This window comes from Bufo bufo, chromosome 10, assembly GCF_905171765.1.
Source record: "Bufo bufo chromosome 10, aBufBuf1.1, whole genome shotgun sequence".
Taxonomy (NCBI): Eukaryota; Metazoa; Chordata; class Amphibia; order Anura; family Bufonidae; genus Bufo; species Bufo bufo.
Genome location: NC_053398.1, coordinates 2085082 through 2102539, shown reverse-complemented (window position 1 = coordinate 2102539; position 17458 = coordinate 2085082). Strand labels below are relative to the sequence as shown.

Genomic DNA, 17458 nt, shown 5'->3' with positions numbered 1-17458 from the left:
GATGGGCTTAGATACATCAGCTCACCAGACTGTATCACACATAATAATTAGGTACAGCAGTCCAAAGACAGTATCACAGCTGGCAAGATTAGATACAGCAGCCAGTATCACACATGGCAGGCTTAGATACATCAGCCCTGTGGATAGTAAGACATGGTGGGATTAGATACATCAGCTCTGTGGACAGTGTCACCAGTGGCATAGCGTGGGGGGGCTGTTGCAGCAGGGCCGCACCGCCAATTAGGCAAAGTGAGGCGATGGCCCCAGGTGGCGCGGGCCTGGTGACAAGTGGGCGGGGCACAGGGAGATTAGCGCTTACATTGTGGCAGCGCTCCTCTCCATAGTCATCTGTATCGCCGTCCTCAGGACAGAGATACAGACGGAAGTGCTGCTGCGGGGCAGGGAGAGGCGTGTCCCTTCCCCTTCCCCTTCCTCTTCCTCTGATAGGCTGCCGGCCTAGTGCCCGCAGCCTATCACAGGCCGATGCAGGCGGCGCGATGACATCATCACGCTGCCTGAGCCGTACAGCGCGGGACACAGGCCGGGAGAGGCTGCATCGCATCGCTGACACGGAGGTAAGGATAAGTGTTTGGTTTTTTATATGGTCAATACTGGCTACTGGCACATGATTGGGGGCCATCTATGGGGGCACGTGTTACTGGCACACAATTGGGGGGCATCTATGGGGGGCACGTGTTACTGGCACATTATTGGGGGCATCTACTGAGGCCACAAAGGAGTATTTTATATGGGGGCTCTGTATAGGGGCATTTTAAACTGGGGCACATTATGGTGGGTACTATGGGGAAGGGGAGAGAGGAGTACTATGGGCTCATCTATGGGGGGCACTAACAAGGGGTATTTTATACTTGCAAATTACGGGGGAAACTGAGGGCATCTACTGGGGCACTATACAGTGGGGGAAATAATTATTTGACCCCTCACTGATTTTGTAAGTTTGTCCAATGACAAAGAAATGAAAAGTCTCAGAACAGTATCATTTCAATGGTAGGTTTATTGTAACAGTGGCAGATAGCACATCAAAAGGAAAATCGAAAAAATAACTTTAAATAAAAGATAGCAACTGATTTGCATTTCATTGAGTGAAATAAGTATTTGAACCCCTACCAACCATTAAGAGTTCTGGCTCCCACAGAGTGGTTAGACACTTCTACTCAATTAGTCACCCTCATTAAGGACACCTGTCTTAACTAGTCACCTGTATAAAAGACACCTGTCCACAGAATCAATCAATCAAGCAGACTCCAAACTCTCCAACATGGGAAAGACCAAAGAGCTGTCCAAGGATGTCAGAGACAAAATTGTAGACCTGCACAAGGCTGGAATGGGCTACAAAACCATTAGCAAGAAGCTGGGAGAGAAGGTGACAACTGTTGGTGCGATTGTTCGAAAATGGAAGGAGCACAAAATGACCATCAATCGACCTCGCTCTGGGGCTCCACGCAAGATCTCACCTCGTGGGGTGTCAATGGTTCTGAGAAAGGTGAAAAAGCATCCTAGAACTACACGGGAGGAGTTAGTTAATGACCTCAAATTAGCAGGGACCACAGTCACCAAGAAAACCATTGGAAACACATTACACCGCAATGGATTAAAATCCTGCAGGGCTCGCAAGGTCCCCCTGCTCAGGAAGGCACATGTGCAGGCCCGTCTGAAGTTTGCCAATGAACACCTGAATGATTCAGAGAGTGACTGGGAGAAGGTGCTGCGGTCTGATGAGACCAAAATAGAGCTCTTTGGCATTAACTCAACTCGCTGTGTTTGGAGGAAGAAAAATGCTGCCTATGACCCCCAAAACACCGTCCCCACCGTCAAGCATGGGGGTGGAAACATTTTGCTTTGGGGGTGTTTTTCTGCTAAGGGCACAGGACAACTTATTCGCATAAACGGGAAAATGGACGGAGCCATGTATCGTGAAATCCTGAGCGACAACCTCCTTCCCTCTGCCAGGAAACTGAAAATGGGTCGTGGATGGGTGTTCCAGCACGACAATGACCCAAAACATACAGCAAAGGCAACAAAGGAGTGGCTCAAGAAGAAGCACATTAAGGTCATGGAGTGGCCTAGTCAGTCTCCGGACCTTAATCCAATCGAAAACCTATGGAGGGAGCTCGAGCTCAGAGTTGCACAGAGACAGCCTCGAAACCTTAGGGATTTAGAGATGATCTGCAAAGAGGAGTGGACCAACATTCCTCCTAAAATGTGCGCAAACTTGGTCATCAATTACAAGAAACGTTTGACCTCTGTGCTTGCAAACAAGGGTTTTTCCACCAAGTATTAAGTCTTTTTTTGTTAGAGGGTTCAAATACTTATTTCACTCAATGAAATGCAAATCAGTTGCTATCTTTTATTTAAAGTTATTTTTTCGATTTTCCTTTTGATGTGCTATCTGCCACTGTTACAATAAACCTACCATTGAAATGATACTGTTCTGAGACTTTTCATTTCTTTGTCATTGGACAAACTTACAAAATCAGTGAGGGGTCAAATAATTATTTCCCCCACTGTATATGGGGCATTTTATACTGGTTCATAATGGGGGGCATTAGGAGCAAGGGGGGAGAAGAGCACTATGGGGGTGTTTTATACTGGCACATTATGGGGACACTATGGGGACATTAGCTCAACTGGGGGCATTAAAAGGGGGTCTTTTCTGCATTGGCACATTATAAGGAGAATTATTACTACTGGGGGACATTATGATGGGCTTTATTACTACTGGGGGTCTATGGGGAACATGATTACTAGTATGGGCACTATGGGAGCATTATTACTTCTGGGGCACAGTGGGGGCATGTTGGGGGCCTGTAGGAGCACTATTACTGCCATGTGTGCTCTAGCAGAGAATTATTCCTATTGGTGGGACTTTTGGGAGCACTATTACTGTGGGGGGCACCTGGCACAGGATCAGCTCAGCACAGTTATTATTGGGGGACGTTATGTTTACACTATTAGTGTCAGGGGCGCTATTTGCTGGGCACTGTCTGCATGGTACTGCTATTATCAGGGGGGTTATCTGTTTCTGCAGTATAGTATTGGGGGTAGTAGGGGGATTTGTGCAGAAGATGGGAGGATGATGGAAAAGTAGTAAACGAAGATTTTTTTTTTTTTGTCAAACTGCAGAGACGAGAAAATGTGCTTGTTCTGAATTCTGGGGCCTCAAACCCATCTCCTATATTATCTGTTATCACTGTGTTATCTGTGGTGTTACATAGGACTGCAGGTGACATCTACTACATTATCTGTTATCACTGTGTTATCTGTGGTGTTACATAGGACTGCAGGTGACATCTACTACATTATCTGTACTCAGTTATCACTGTGTTATCTGTGGTGTTACATAGGACTGCAGGTGACATCTACTACATTATCTGTTATCACTGTGTTATCTGTGGTGTTACATAGGACTGCAGGTGACATCTACTACATTATCTGTTATCACTGTGTTATCTGTGGTGTTACATAGGACTGCAGGTGACATCTACTACATTATCTGTACTCAGTTATCACTGTGTTATCTGTGGTGTTACATAGGACTGCAGGTGACATCTACTACATTATCTGTTATCACTGTGTTATCTGTGGTGTTACATAGGACTGCAGGTGACATCTACTACATTATCTGTACTCAGTTACCACTGTGTTATCTGTGGTGTTACATAGGACTGCAGGTGACATCTCCTACACTATCTGTACTCAGTGATCACTGTGTTATCTGTGGTGTTACATAGGACTGCAGGTGACATCTCCTACACTATCTGTACTCAGTGATCACTGTGTTATCTGTGGTGTTACATAGGACTGCAGGTGACATTTACTACATTATCTGTACTCAGTTATCACTGTGTTATCTGTGGTGTTACATAGGACTGCAGGTGACATCTACTGCATTATCTGTACACAGAGAGTTATCACTGTGTTACCTGTGGTGTTACATAGGACTGCAGGTGACATCTCCTACACTATCTGTACTCAGTTATCACTGTGTTATCTGTGTGTTACATAGGACTGCAGGTGACATCTCCTACACTATCTGTACTCAGTGATCACTGTGTTATCTGTGGTGTTACATAGGACTGCAGGTGATATCTACTATATTATCTGTACTCAGTTATCACTGTGTTATCTGTGGTGTTACATAGGACTGCAGGTGACATCTACTACATTATCTGTACTCAGTTATCATTGTGTTATCTGTGGTGTTACATAGGACTGCAGGTGACATCTCCTACATTATCTGTACTCAGAGAGTTATCACTGTGTTATCTGTGGTGTTACATAGGACTGCAGGTGACCTCTACTACATTATCTGTACTCAGAGATTTATCACTGTGGTATCTGTGGTGTTACATAGGACTGCAGGTGACATCTACTACATTATCTGTACTCAGAGAGTTATCACTGTGTTATCTGTGGTGTTACATAGGACTGCAGGTGACATCTACTACATTATCTGTACACAGAGAGATATCACTGTGTTATCTGTGGTGTTACATAGGACTGCAGGTGACATCTACTACATTATCTGTACTCAGAGAGATATCACTGTGTTATCTGTGGTGTTACATAGGACTGCAGGTTACATTTACTACATTATCTGTACTCAGTGATCACTGTGTTATCTGTGGTGTTACATAGGACTGCAGGTGACATCTACTACACTATCTGTACTCAGTGATCACTGTGTTTTCTGTGGTGTTACATAGGACTGCAGGTGACATTTACTACATGATCTGTACTCAGTTATCACTGTGTTATCTGTGGTGTTACATAGGACTGCAGGTGACATTTACTACATTATCTGTATTCTGTTATCATTGTGTTATCTGTGGTGTTACATAGGACTGCAGGTGACATCTACTACATTATCTGTACTCAGTTATCACTGTGTTATCTGTGGAGTTACATAGGACTGCAGGTGACATCTACTGCATTATCTGTACACAGAGAGTTATCACTGTGCTATCTGTGGTGTTACATAGGACTGCAGGTGATATCTACTATATTATCTGTACTCAGTTATCACTGTGTTATCTGTGGTGTTACATAGGACTGCAGGTGATATCTACTATATTATCTGTACTCAGTTATCACTGTGTTATCTGTGGTGTTACATAGGACTGCAGGTGATATCTACTACATTATCTGAACTCAGAGAGATATCACTGTGTTATCTGTGGTGTTACATAGGACTGCAGGTGACATTTACTACATTATCTGTATTCTGTTATCACTGTGTTATCTGTGGTGTTACATAGGACTGCAGGTGACATCTACTGCGGGGGGGGGGGAAGGGGGCGCAATACTTGACTTGCCCCGGGTGCTGGGAACCCACGCTACGCCACTGTGTATCAAACATGATTGTGTTAATCGTGATGGATCCGCTGTGTTCATCGTCATGGTTACTAACACTTTTGCGCGGACGTTTTTCTCAAGGTTGTTTTTCAATTTCCGAAGTGAACAATGGCGCCGTTCTGTGTCATAATCACACGCGGTCGTTCACGCCTGTCACTCCTGTCCCCGGGGGATGCGCCGCCATTACATGTTTTAGGACAAGCCCTGCACACTGTTCCAAACACCCAGCTGTGCTACGTGATCAGTAGGCAGGAGATTTCCTGTGGTGTAGAGGGAGCTCCAGTCACTGACAGGCAGCAGCCGCTCTTAACCCCTTAAATACAGGCCCATTTTTGGTTTTGCATAGCTATAATTCTCCGTTTTTATAGCCCTATGAGGCCTTGTTTGTTGTGAGAGAACTTCACCCTGTCCGTTATTGGAAAACGGGGGGAAAAACGGAAAAGGTTTTGGGAGTTTTGACATCACACCGTTCACTGCGCGCTAAAGATGACATGACGTTCTTATTCTGCGGCTCAATACAAATATAGCGATGCCAAACTTGTATCGTTTTTTATTTATTTATTTTTTTAATACTTTTAAAAAAATACAAACCTTTCAAAAAAGTCTAACTTTTCTTTGCATCGCCATTTTCTGACAGCGATAACTTTCCATCCTCAGAGCTGTACGAGGGCTTTTTCCATTTACCGCACAGGAATTTTTAAAAATATTTTAATAGTTCAGACATTTTCAAACGCGGTGATACCTGATATGTTTGTTTATTTTATTTTTTTATTGTTTAAAATATTTTATATTTAAAATGGGGAAAGAGGGGTGATTTTAAACCTTTTAATTTTTACTTTTTATTCAATAGCTATTAGAACCTGGAATCTTTTGATCCCTTGACCTATTCACCCTAATAGAGATCTATTAGGATGAATAGGATCGCGATCCCTGCTGAGCTCTGCCTCATGCTCGGTGCAGCAGGGATCTTACCATGGCAGACCTCGAAGGCTTTTGCAACGTCCAGGCTGCCATGGTAACCCTGTGATTTCACTGCTGGGGCTCTGATATGAAGGAGCGTCATCCCGCTGCCTCGTCTCACAGGTGCCGTGATCAGTGTTGGGCCTCATGCGGTCGGCAATACACGGGCGCCGGCCGTGTGCACCCCGCGTCACGGATGCGGACCCATCCACTTGAATGGGTCCGCAATCTGGAGCGGCAGTGCGGAATGGAGGCACGGAAGCACTATGCACTGCTTCCGTGGTGTTTCTGTCCGTGCCTCCGCACCGCAAAAAAATAGAACGTGTCCGTCCTGGCCGCCGCACGGATGTTGCCTGTGCATTGGGGATCACAATTTGCACAACGGCCGTGTGCATGAGGCCTTAATTGTGGTACCTGAGGGATTAAATTTCCCGTTATTGCGGCCAGGTGTCGCTGTATGATACGGCTCCTGCCACGTATGGCGCGGGCTCACTGCAGCAGCTCGCTCCATACATTACCTCTACCACCGGGCCATAGGGTTACGTCACGGTGGTTGAAGGGGTTAATGATTTGCTGCACTGAAGGAGATGTGTGCAGACACTGATCCAGCAGGCAGGCGGTGAGATCATCAGAGCTAGGGAGACACCAGCAGATCTGCGAGTGCAGCTCTGGATGTGACTGGAGTTAATCACATTTGACCTTGACCATTTGAATGTGGAAGAGACGAGATCCTGCAGGATGGCGGCCATGACACGTGTGGATGGAGCGCTGTGACTGCGGATAATCCAAAGCACGGCCATCTACTTGTGAAATCCTCTGTGCTGCTGTGGGCACCCTGAGCATGGCATTGTCTGTACCGCACGCGTCGTCGACACTTAAACAGCCGACAGCTCATGACTATCATATTTCTGCGCACCTGCACGCTATTCCGAGCCGCTGGAGCGGAGGGACATGGAAACACCTGCTCGAATTATATTCATCAGCACAAGGTACAATAAAAATGAAGGATCTCGCGCTGTATATGACGGCAGAGGATTTAATTTCCCAGCTGCTGTGGAACTACAGGTACCAGCACGTGGCAGTTTTGCCGCAGAAACCTTCCATTCAGGGCACGAGGCAGATATTTCTGCTACCGGTGAACATGTAATACTCGGTAATACTCTGTGCTGCTGGGAGACCCCACCAGAGAGGACCCCTGTGCAAGGACAGTACATGGGCCCCTTGATTGCAGCCATAGACCACCTTATCCCAGTCCTCCGGTTAGACCAGGGGAGCACAACGTTTCCTGGTTGGGGGCCACATTGCCAGACTGAACCAATGACGAGGGCCGAAATTAAAATTTAAAGGTGCATTAACAACTGAAATATTGTACTTCTGGCATATTGAACACACATTATATACCATTAATGTCTGGTTACTCCTCCAGGACTCCCATCTAATGGGAGAAATACATGAAAAATACATGTGAGCAGCCACAAGACATAGGCATACATGTCTGTTACCAGATGGTTGGGGGCCACTCAGAATGGTATCAAGGGCCGCAGGTTGTGCACCCCTGGGTTAGACGGTCGCGTCCCTATGACAACTCTGATCTACTTCTAATATTGATCTCGTTCCCTCCACAGATGCAAGAACCTGACGTATCCGGCTCGTCTGCCCCAGGTCAGCATAGTCTTCATCTTTGTCAACGAAGCTCTGTCCGTCATCCTGAGGTCCATCCATTCCGCCATTGACCGGACGCCCGCGGAGCTTCTCAAGGAGATCATCTTGGTGGACGACTTCAGCGATAATGGTGGGTGGTAGTCCTCTGTGTCATGGGGTCAGGGGGCCAGTCTGTGAAGTTTTGGGGGTCAGTCCCTCTGCCCAGGAGCTGACAATCTAATCCCCTACTTCCCATACACTGAAGCCAAGGCCACGTGAAGGTTACTTCTGATTTCAGCCCAGATTCGCACATTAATGACCTCTTTGGATGAATGTAATGTTTCCATTCACTGGCAGCAAGCAGAGCCTGACACCAGCTTTTGCCTTGTCCGTCTGTTGGCACATCCTGTTACAGCCTCTGGATGTAAACATTTCCTGTTTCCATTGACTGACTGCAAGCAGAGATCTTGTGATTTGATTCCTCAGCATTTTCAAGGTTTATTTAGACTGATCCGGCCCTTTAATTGCTTCACTTCCTGTCGGGTCGATCACATTCTGCTGATCACTTGCTCTTCTTTTATTCAGTGCCCGCTCCGGTCTTCACGTAGAGGCTCCCTGGCACGGCATGTGGCCTCCTCGCGCCTCATGCCTCCTCGCGCCTCTCTTTCCACTGGGATTCTTTTCTTCAGTCTGAAGCCCTGATTGAGAAGTTAATTTAATTATCAATCAGGGCCGGGAGCAGCGGCAGGTGATGGATTGATGGGATTGCATTCTCCGCGGCGCGGGATATCGTCTTATGTGTGCGAGGATTAACCCCGACATCGCCAGAGCCACCTTATGCCTTACATCAAGATATTGTACGCCTTAAAGGGACACAGGCCCTAAAATCCACCAACCCTTGCTGCATACTAAAAGCAAACAATAACAATACTCGCCACTTCCATTCTTATCTATTCTAGTGCATTCACAGTAATTCAGGCTTCAGAGCTGAAATCTCCGGCATCCCCTGCTTGTTCAGTGTCTGCACCCTGCTGTGCGTTTTTTGGCGTCTCCTCTTTGCATCAATCATTAATGTGATGTAGGAGAAACAATCTGCGTCCAGCAGCTAAGCGGTCAGGGCGGTCTGTCAGCAAACCTGCGGACTGTTTCCAATAATAAAAGTATAGAAAGTGGTAGGAAACTGGAGAAAACCCCCCAGAACATGGGGAGACCCTACAAACCCCCCAGAACATGGGGAGACCCTACAAACCCCGCAGAACATGGGGAGACCCTACAAACCCCGCAGAACATGGGGAGACCCTACAAACCCCGCAGAACATGGGGAGACCCTACAAACCCCTCAGAACATGGGGAGACCCTACAAACCCCTCAGAACATGGGGAGACCCGACAAACCCCGCAGAACATGGGGAGACCCTACAAACCCCGCAGAACATGGGGAGACCCTACAAACCCCCCAGAACATGGGGAGACCCTACAAACCCCGCAGAACATGGGGAGACCCTACAAACCCCCCAGAATATGGGGAGACCCTACAAACCCCTCAGAACATGGGGAGACCCGACAAACCCCGCAGAACATGGGGAGACCCTACAAACCCCGCAGAACATGGGGAGACCCTACAAACCCCGCAGAACATGGGGAGACCCTACAAACCCCCCAGAACATGGGGAGACCCTACAAACCCCCCAGAACATGGGGAGACCCTACAAACCCCCCAGAACATGGGGAGACCCTACAAACCCCTCAGAACATGGGGAGACCCTACAAACCCCCCAGAACATGGGGAGACTCTACAAACCCCCCAGAACATGGGGAGACCCTACAAACCCCCCAGAACATGGGGAGACCCGACAAACCCCCCAGAACAAGGGGAGGCCCTACAAACCCCCCAGAACATGGGGAGACCCTACAAACCCCGCAGAACATGGGGAGACCCTACAAACCCCCCAGAACATGGGGAGACCCTACAAACCCCCCAGAACAAGGGGAGGCCCTACAAACCCCCCAGAACATGGGGAGACCCTACAAACCCCGCAGAACATGGGGAGACCCTACAAACCTCCCAGAACATGGGGAGACCCTACAAACCCCCCAGAACATGGGGAGACCCTACAAACCCCCCAGAACATGGGGAGACCCTACAAACCCCCCAGAACATGGGGAGACCCTACAAACCCCCCAGAACATGGGGAGACCCGACAAACCCCCCAGAACATGGGGAGACCCGACAAACCCCCCAGAACATGGGGAGACCCTACAAACCCCCCAGAACATGGGGAGACCCTACAAACCCCCCAGAACATGGGGAGACCCTACAAACCCCAGTCCTCGCTGGCTGCTGCACCTACGTGGCTGTACGTATTCGTGCTGCGTGCGCCTGCGGGGAATTCTTAGGTCTATATTTTTTCTTAAATCTATGTGCCCCCCCCCCACCCCCACCCCCACCCCCTACTTATCAACCCCAAATGGTTCAAGTGGGAGCAATGCCCCCTCTCAAAACCAGCGGGGCCGGGCAGAAAACGGGAATTTGCGCCACTTTTCACGTTTAATTGCAAGTCCGTTAGTAAATGTGCCCCAGTGGCTTCTTACCTTCTGACCAAGCGGCTGAGTTCTGTGATATTCTGGATTATCGGATGCCGGATTGAAGGACTTTGTGCTGTGGAGCTCGGATCTCGGCCCGTAAGCAGCCGCGCTGTCATCTGTGCGCTGTTCTCGCGGGGCCCCTGTGGATACGATATCGCTGATGGTAACAATATTTCCCGGTGTTGATAAATTGTTTTGTTCTCGACTGTAATAAGATGTGTGCAAAGAACGGACGCGGCGGGGAGGAAGCATCTGAAATCCTGATAAAACGGAATACAAGAACTCTGCTTGCTGTCCCAGAATATTCTTGTGTACATCCAGAAGGTGAATATCTGAAGTGACCAAGTCCTGCTCACAGCTGAGGGTTTGTTCCAGTTGTATCCAGTCTACACAATCCAATGGAAATCCCCTGGACTCCAGACTGATACATTTCACCTGCACTGATACATTGTAGCAAACTATCAGGACAGGAGAGAGATTTGTGTTGATGTGTTTACTCACAGAGGATGGTCCAGACTGGATACCAGTGTAACAGACCCTCAGCTGTGAGAATTATTAGGTCTGTACACCCTCCGGAGGTAACCATGAATCTCCTCATTCACTGCCAGCAAGCAGAGATGATGAGGAAGTGAAACAAAGTCTGTTAGAAAGGAGGAGAACTTTTTCAGAAGACCCCTTTATGGTGTTTTTAATGTATTTTCTGGGCCCCCACGCGCCTGATGGATCGCTATAATGGTTTCCTATAAGAATTCCAGAATTTAGGGTTTTGTTTTTTTTCTTTACAGTCCCCCCATCCCCCACCCCGGATTGCGAGCTCTTGGCCGTAGAGCATTTTTACCTAGGCTTTAACCCACTGATGTCAGCAGTACAATGACACATCCGACCGCACGTGCGCTAATAATTCCGCCATCCGAGACTTTGCCGTTTCTCTTTCTAGAACGTTCCCGATCTTTCCCTGTCTGAATTCATTAGGAGTCGTCGCTGCTAGAAACGCTGATGGAGACAAGCGGCATCATCCGGACTAATTAACAGTGACAAGGAGCAAACCAACCCGTCATCGTTAGGATTTAATGAGTGTCCGAGCCTCAGATGGTACGCTCCGCGCGGGGGGGGGGGGGGGGGCTCGCTGTCAGGCAGGTAATCCTCACATTTCAGAAATACCAGTAAAAGCTAATTATTCTCCAGCCAGAGCCTCCACCCAGCTTTCCCGGAGCCGACGGCGATAACGAGCTGGAACAAGAGCGCCGCGCTAATGACTGCCAAGCAACATCTCTGTGCTCTGCCATCTTACTGCATAATAAAGCCTCAAATGACCCAGCTTTCCCAGAGTCCTGAGCAGCAGGGAGATTCAGGGGCCTGGGAAAGCTGGGTGACCGCACGGTCCATGTAGCTGGCATTAGGAGATGTATGGCAGCCACTTATCCTGACCCCGTTATAACAATCTTCAATAACTTACCATTTTTATTACCGGTTTGCTGTAAGTGAATGAAAACATTCTTCTCTCCAGCCAGAAAACCTGTCTTGACCTTGTCCACAGCAGATGTCCTTGTTACAATGTATCGGCAGAGACAACTGTGACCTGCTGTAAATGTTCCGCTGTGGACACCAGGCTGAAAGCTCTCAGCTGTACCTGTAGCGCGAGACTGTTTTCGTCCTCATGACAGCAAGCAGAGTGTTTGAAAAGGTGAAGAATTAAATGCTTGGACTAGTCTGCGTTTTATTTTGTTAGGGAGAAGGGGGTACTGCTGGCATCTTTTTTATAAAGTTTGTGCTTGAGTGTTTCCATCATATAACCAGGATCTCTGCTTGTTGTCAGTGAACAGATCTTTCTTCAAAACCTGACCTAATATTTCTCACAATTGAGGAGTTGCTACTATTCTATCCAGTCTAGACAATGCTGTGTGACCAAAACATCCAGGACTTCAGTCTGATACATTTTAGATACATACTGATCCATGGTGGATACATTTGGCCTGCACTGATACGTTGTGGATACATTTGGCCTGCACTGATACGTTGTGGATACATTTGGCCTGCACTGATACGTTGTGGATACATTTGGCCTGCACTGATACGTTGTGGATACATCTGGCCTGCACTGATACATTGTGGATACATTTGGCCTGCACTGATACGTTGCGATTACATTTGGCCTGCACTGATACATTGTGGATACATCTGGCCTGCACTGATACATTGTGGGTACATTTGGCCTGCACTGATACATTGTGGATACATTTGGCCTGCACTGATACATTGTGGATACATCTGGCCTGCACTGATACATTGTGGGTACATTTGGCCTGCACTGATACGTTGCGGGTACATTTGGCCTGCACTGATACATTGTGGATACATTTGGCCTGCACTGATACGTTGCGGATACATTTGGCCTGCACTGATACGTTGCGGGTACATTTGGCCTGCACTGATACATTGTGGGTACATCTGGCCTGCACTGATACGTTGCGATTACATTTGGCCTGCACTGATACGTTGTGGGTACATTTGGCCTGCACTGATACATTGTGGATACATTTGGCCTGCACTGATACATTGTGGATACATTTGGCCTGCACTGATACGTTGTGGATACATTATTCCAGACAATACAAAGCTTTGTGCTGTAAGTGTTGTTTAGCTCACATAGGATTTTCTAGACTGGATAAAATTGTAGCAAACCTACAGCTGTGAGAAGTATGAGAGTGGTACAGACTTTCACCCTGAGTGTAAACCAGAAATTTTTTATGGATGCAGCAAGCAGAGGTTTTGAAAATTGGAAAGCAGTGGGGGATGACGTTTGCTAGAAAGTTGTAGATTGGATAACATGGTTCTAATGGAGGGGGAGGGTGCAACATATCCATATCTGCCGCCAGAGTTCCGCGCACCCACAGTACACGAGGCACCGTCCCACGTACAACGGGTCGCCGGGTCTGGGGTTTGATGCCTGCGGGGCCCATCGCTTCTTCACCATCAGGATGACGTCTGCACTCGTAGGTCTTCCCCATAAATCCTACTGACGGTGTTTCTATGTGAAGCATGAACATGGCGGCTCACTGCTCGCCAAAAACACGGGGATAAATGGACGCGCTAATCTGCTGGAAAATTGAATTTTCAGGTTTGGAGTAAAATTGTTTGTTTCTTTAGAAAACCAACAGTGATCTATCTGTCAGAATGAGCGCGGCATGAAAGATGTCGGAAATCGTAATCGGGAGAAGGATTACGGCACAGCACAGTGCGAAAAACGGACAGAAGTGACGGCTATTAATGATGACAAGACCTCGTTTACATATAAAAACATTTCTATAAGAGAAGGCGCCGGGTGTTACATCTACCGTCCCTTAGTGTAACTTCAACTACATAATGCGATCATTCATATAGGATGGTACTAATGAGCGCTAAATACTTCATATAAGCCTATGTCAGGGGCTCATGAGCCTCGGGTGATCAAAACTTACCGTACATCCGGAGCTGAAAACCGCCCTATAGCAAGAAAATACAGGACGCAGGCTAGAGGAAGGCGTAAACAATAAATGCCGCAATTCTGGTTCATTACCTTGTGCTTTGTGGACTTATTATAGCAGTTATATTCTTGTACATAGGAGCAGTATTATAGTAGTTATATTCCTGTACATAGGAGACAGCATTATAGTAGTTATATTCTTGTACATAGGAGCAGTATTATAGTAGTTATATTCTTGTACATAGGAGCAGTATTATAGTAGTTATATTCCTGTACATAGGAGCAGTATTATAGTAGTTATATTCTTGTACATAGGAGCAGTATTATAGTAGTTATATTCTTGTACATAGGAGCAGTATTATAGTAGTTATATTCTTGTACATAGGAGCAGTATTATAGTAGTTATATTCTTGTACATAGGAGGCAGTATTATAGTAGTTATATTCTTGTACATAGGAGGCAGTATTATAGTAGTTATATTCTTGTACATAGGAGCAGTATTATAGTAGTTATATTCTTGTACATAGGAGCAGTATTATAGTAGTTATATTCTTGTACATAGGAGGCAGTATTATAGTAGTTATATTCTTGTATATAGGATGCAGTATTATAGTAGTTATATTCTTGTACATAGGAGCAGTATTATAGTAGTTATATTCCTGTACATAGGAGCAGTATTATAGTAGTTATATTCTTGTACATAGGAGCAGTATTATAGTAGTTATATTCTTGTACATAGGAGGCAGTATTATAGTAGTTATATTCCTGTACATAGGAGCAGTATTATAGTAGTTATATTCTTGTACATATGAGGCAGTATTATAGTAGTTATATTCTTGTACATAGGAGCAGTATTATAGTAGTTATATTCTTGTACATAGAAGCAGTATTATAGTAGTTATATTCCTGTACATAGGAGCAGTATTATAGTAGTTATATTCTTGTACATAGGAGCAGTATTATAGTAGTTATATTCTTGTACATAGGAGCAGTATTATAGTAGTTATATTCTTGTATATAGTAGACAGTATTATAGTAGTTATATTCTTGTACTAGGAGCAGTATTATAGTAGTTATATTCTTGTACATAGGAGCAGTATTATAGTAGTTATATTCTTGTACATAGGAGCAGTATTATAGTAGTTATATTCTTGTACATAGGAGGCGGTATTATAGTAGTTATATTCTTGTACATAGGAGCAGTATTATAGTAGTTATAGTCTTGTACATAGGAGGCAGTATTATAGTAGTTATATTCCTGTACATAGGAGCAGTATTATAGTAGTTATATTCCTGTACATAGGAGCAGTATTATAGTAGTTATATTCTTGTACATAGGAGCAGTATTATAGTAGGTATATTCTTGTACATAGGAGCAGTATTATAGTAGTTATATTCCTGTACATAGGAGGCAGTATTATAGTAGTTATATTCTTGTACATAGGAGCAGTATTATAGTAGTTATATTCTTGTACATAGGAGCAGTATTATAGTAGTTATATTCTTGTACATAGGAGCAGTATTATAGTAGTTATATTCTTGTACATAGGAGCAGTATTATAGCAGTTATATTCTTGTACATAGGAGCAGTATTATAGTAGTTATATTCCTGTATATAGGAGGCAGTATTATAGTAGTTATATTCTTGTACATAGGAGGCAGTATTATAGTAGTTATATTCTTGTACATAGGAGCAGTATTATAGTAGTTATATTCTTGTACATAGTAGCAGTATTATAGTAGTTATAGTCTTGTACATAGGAGCAGTATTATAGTAGTTATATTCTTGTACATCGGAGCAGTATTATAGTAGTTATATTCTTGTACATAGGAGGCAGTATTATAGTAGTTATATTCTTGTACATAGGAGCAGTATTATAGTAGTTATATCCCTGTACATAGGAGCAGTATTATAGTAGTTATATTCTTGTACATAGGAGCAGTATTATAGTAGTTATATTCTTGTACATAGGAGCAGTATTATAGTAGTTATATTCTTGTACATAGGAGGCAGTATTATAGTAGTTATATTCTTTAATGTAGGAGATTTGTTTCCAGAGTTGCCCTGTAGACCACAGAATACCGTGTGGTTCTGCTTTTTACATCTTGTATTGTGTCTTTGTCATGTTGCTGATGTTTCTCCTGAATCTCTCAGATTTCTCCTTTTCTGGTGAGTTCTGGATCTCATCCTTTTATATGATTTAATTCTGTGTTAGATCCCCACACTGTGTCTTCTGCAGGGTTCTGGGTATAATGCCGCCATATCGATCAATCTCTGATCCCTGTGGAGGTGATGATTGGTAAATGCTCTTTCTCAGTCGGACAGTTGACATGCAGCATCATTTGGACTCACTGCTTTTGAAATACAGAGCTTATAATGGTGCTGGACCATTATAAGAGGAGCGGCTGATACTGGTGACCTATATGGGTGTAGACGTCAGGACATATGTGATATAAGGCTGTGAATGGGGGCAGGAGGGTTTCTTCACTTCCGTCAGCCTGTCCCATCCTGAAATGGCTGATGACAGAGAACAATAGATTGCAGGAACTAGACGCACACTTAGACTTGGAAACGTTTTATGAGTCGTGATGATGGTTTCCGTAGAGTGATTTTGATGTGAATTGCGTTTGTGCCGCCATCTGCTTCATGCTGTTCAATGTTCCGACCCTGACTTCCTGATTAAAGTTGGACAGAGTCGTAGGGAGTAGAGCCCGGAGCAGATGTCAGCGGCAGCCGGCGATCGCTGTGATGTCTCGTCACTCCTCGGACTCTGCTTGCAAAAGAAACCTCAAACTGTCTGATCAGAACGGTCGGGAGACATGACATTTAACCCCTTTTCTGCCACACCACGTGGAGATGCGAGCAGGAGGAGTGCAAGGCATGCTGGGAGCACACGTGCTGTTATCTGGGGTCACCCGGCTCTCCCCGAATCTTGTACGGTGAATCTGGGTCAGTGATGGCTGCGGCCATATTGCTGGTTACCCAGCTTTCCCGAAAACAGGTCACAACCATCTGAGAGAAATGGACGGGAAATCATCAAGTCTGGAGGTTGTGACCCCTGACATGGGGGATCACACAGCTCTTCCAAGTTCTAGAACTGCTTAAAGCGCTGCTGGAAAGTTTGTGAACCCTTCCGAATTTTCTATATTTCTGCATAAATTTGACCTAAAACTTTCACACAAGTGTTAAAAGTAGATAAAGAACCGAATGAAACAAATGAGTCAAATATATTAGACCTGGTCACTTATTTATTGAGGAAAATGATCCGATATCACATGTCTGTGAGCGGTAAAAGTATGTGAACCTTAAGGTTCATCAATGGGATGACAATCAGGTGTGAGGGCGACCTACTTTATGTCACCAACATCAGATGTTCTCAACACATTTGTGGAAGTTTATCATGGCAGGAACAAAGGAGATTTTTGAGGACCT

General features: G+C 45.4%; 1 protein-coding gene across 1 annotated transcript in view; it reads left to right on the top strand.

The window, feature by feature from the left end:
• The window catches only part of GALNT18 (polypeptide N-acetylgalactosaminyltransferase 18), a 507876-nt gene that overhangs the window by 428214 nt on the left and 62204 nt on the right, over positions 1–17458 (top strand). Inside the window, exon 3 of the mRNA XM_040410370.1 lies at positions 7962–8128. Within this exon, the coding sequence (XP_040266304.1) occupies positions 7962–8128 (167 nt within the window). The remainder of the gene's footprint in view (positions 1–7961; positions 8129–17458) is intronic.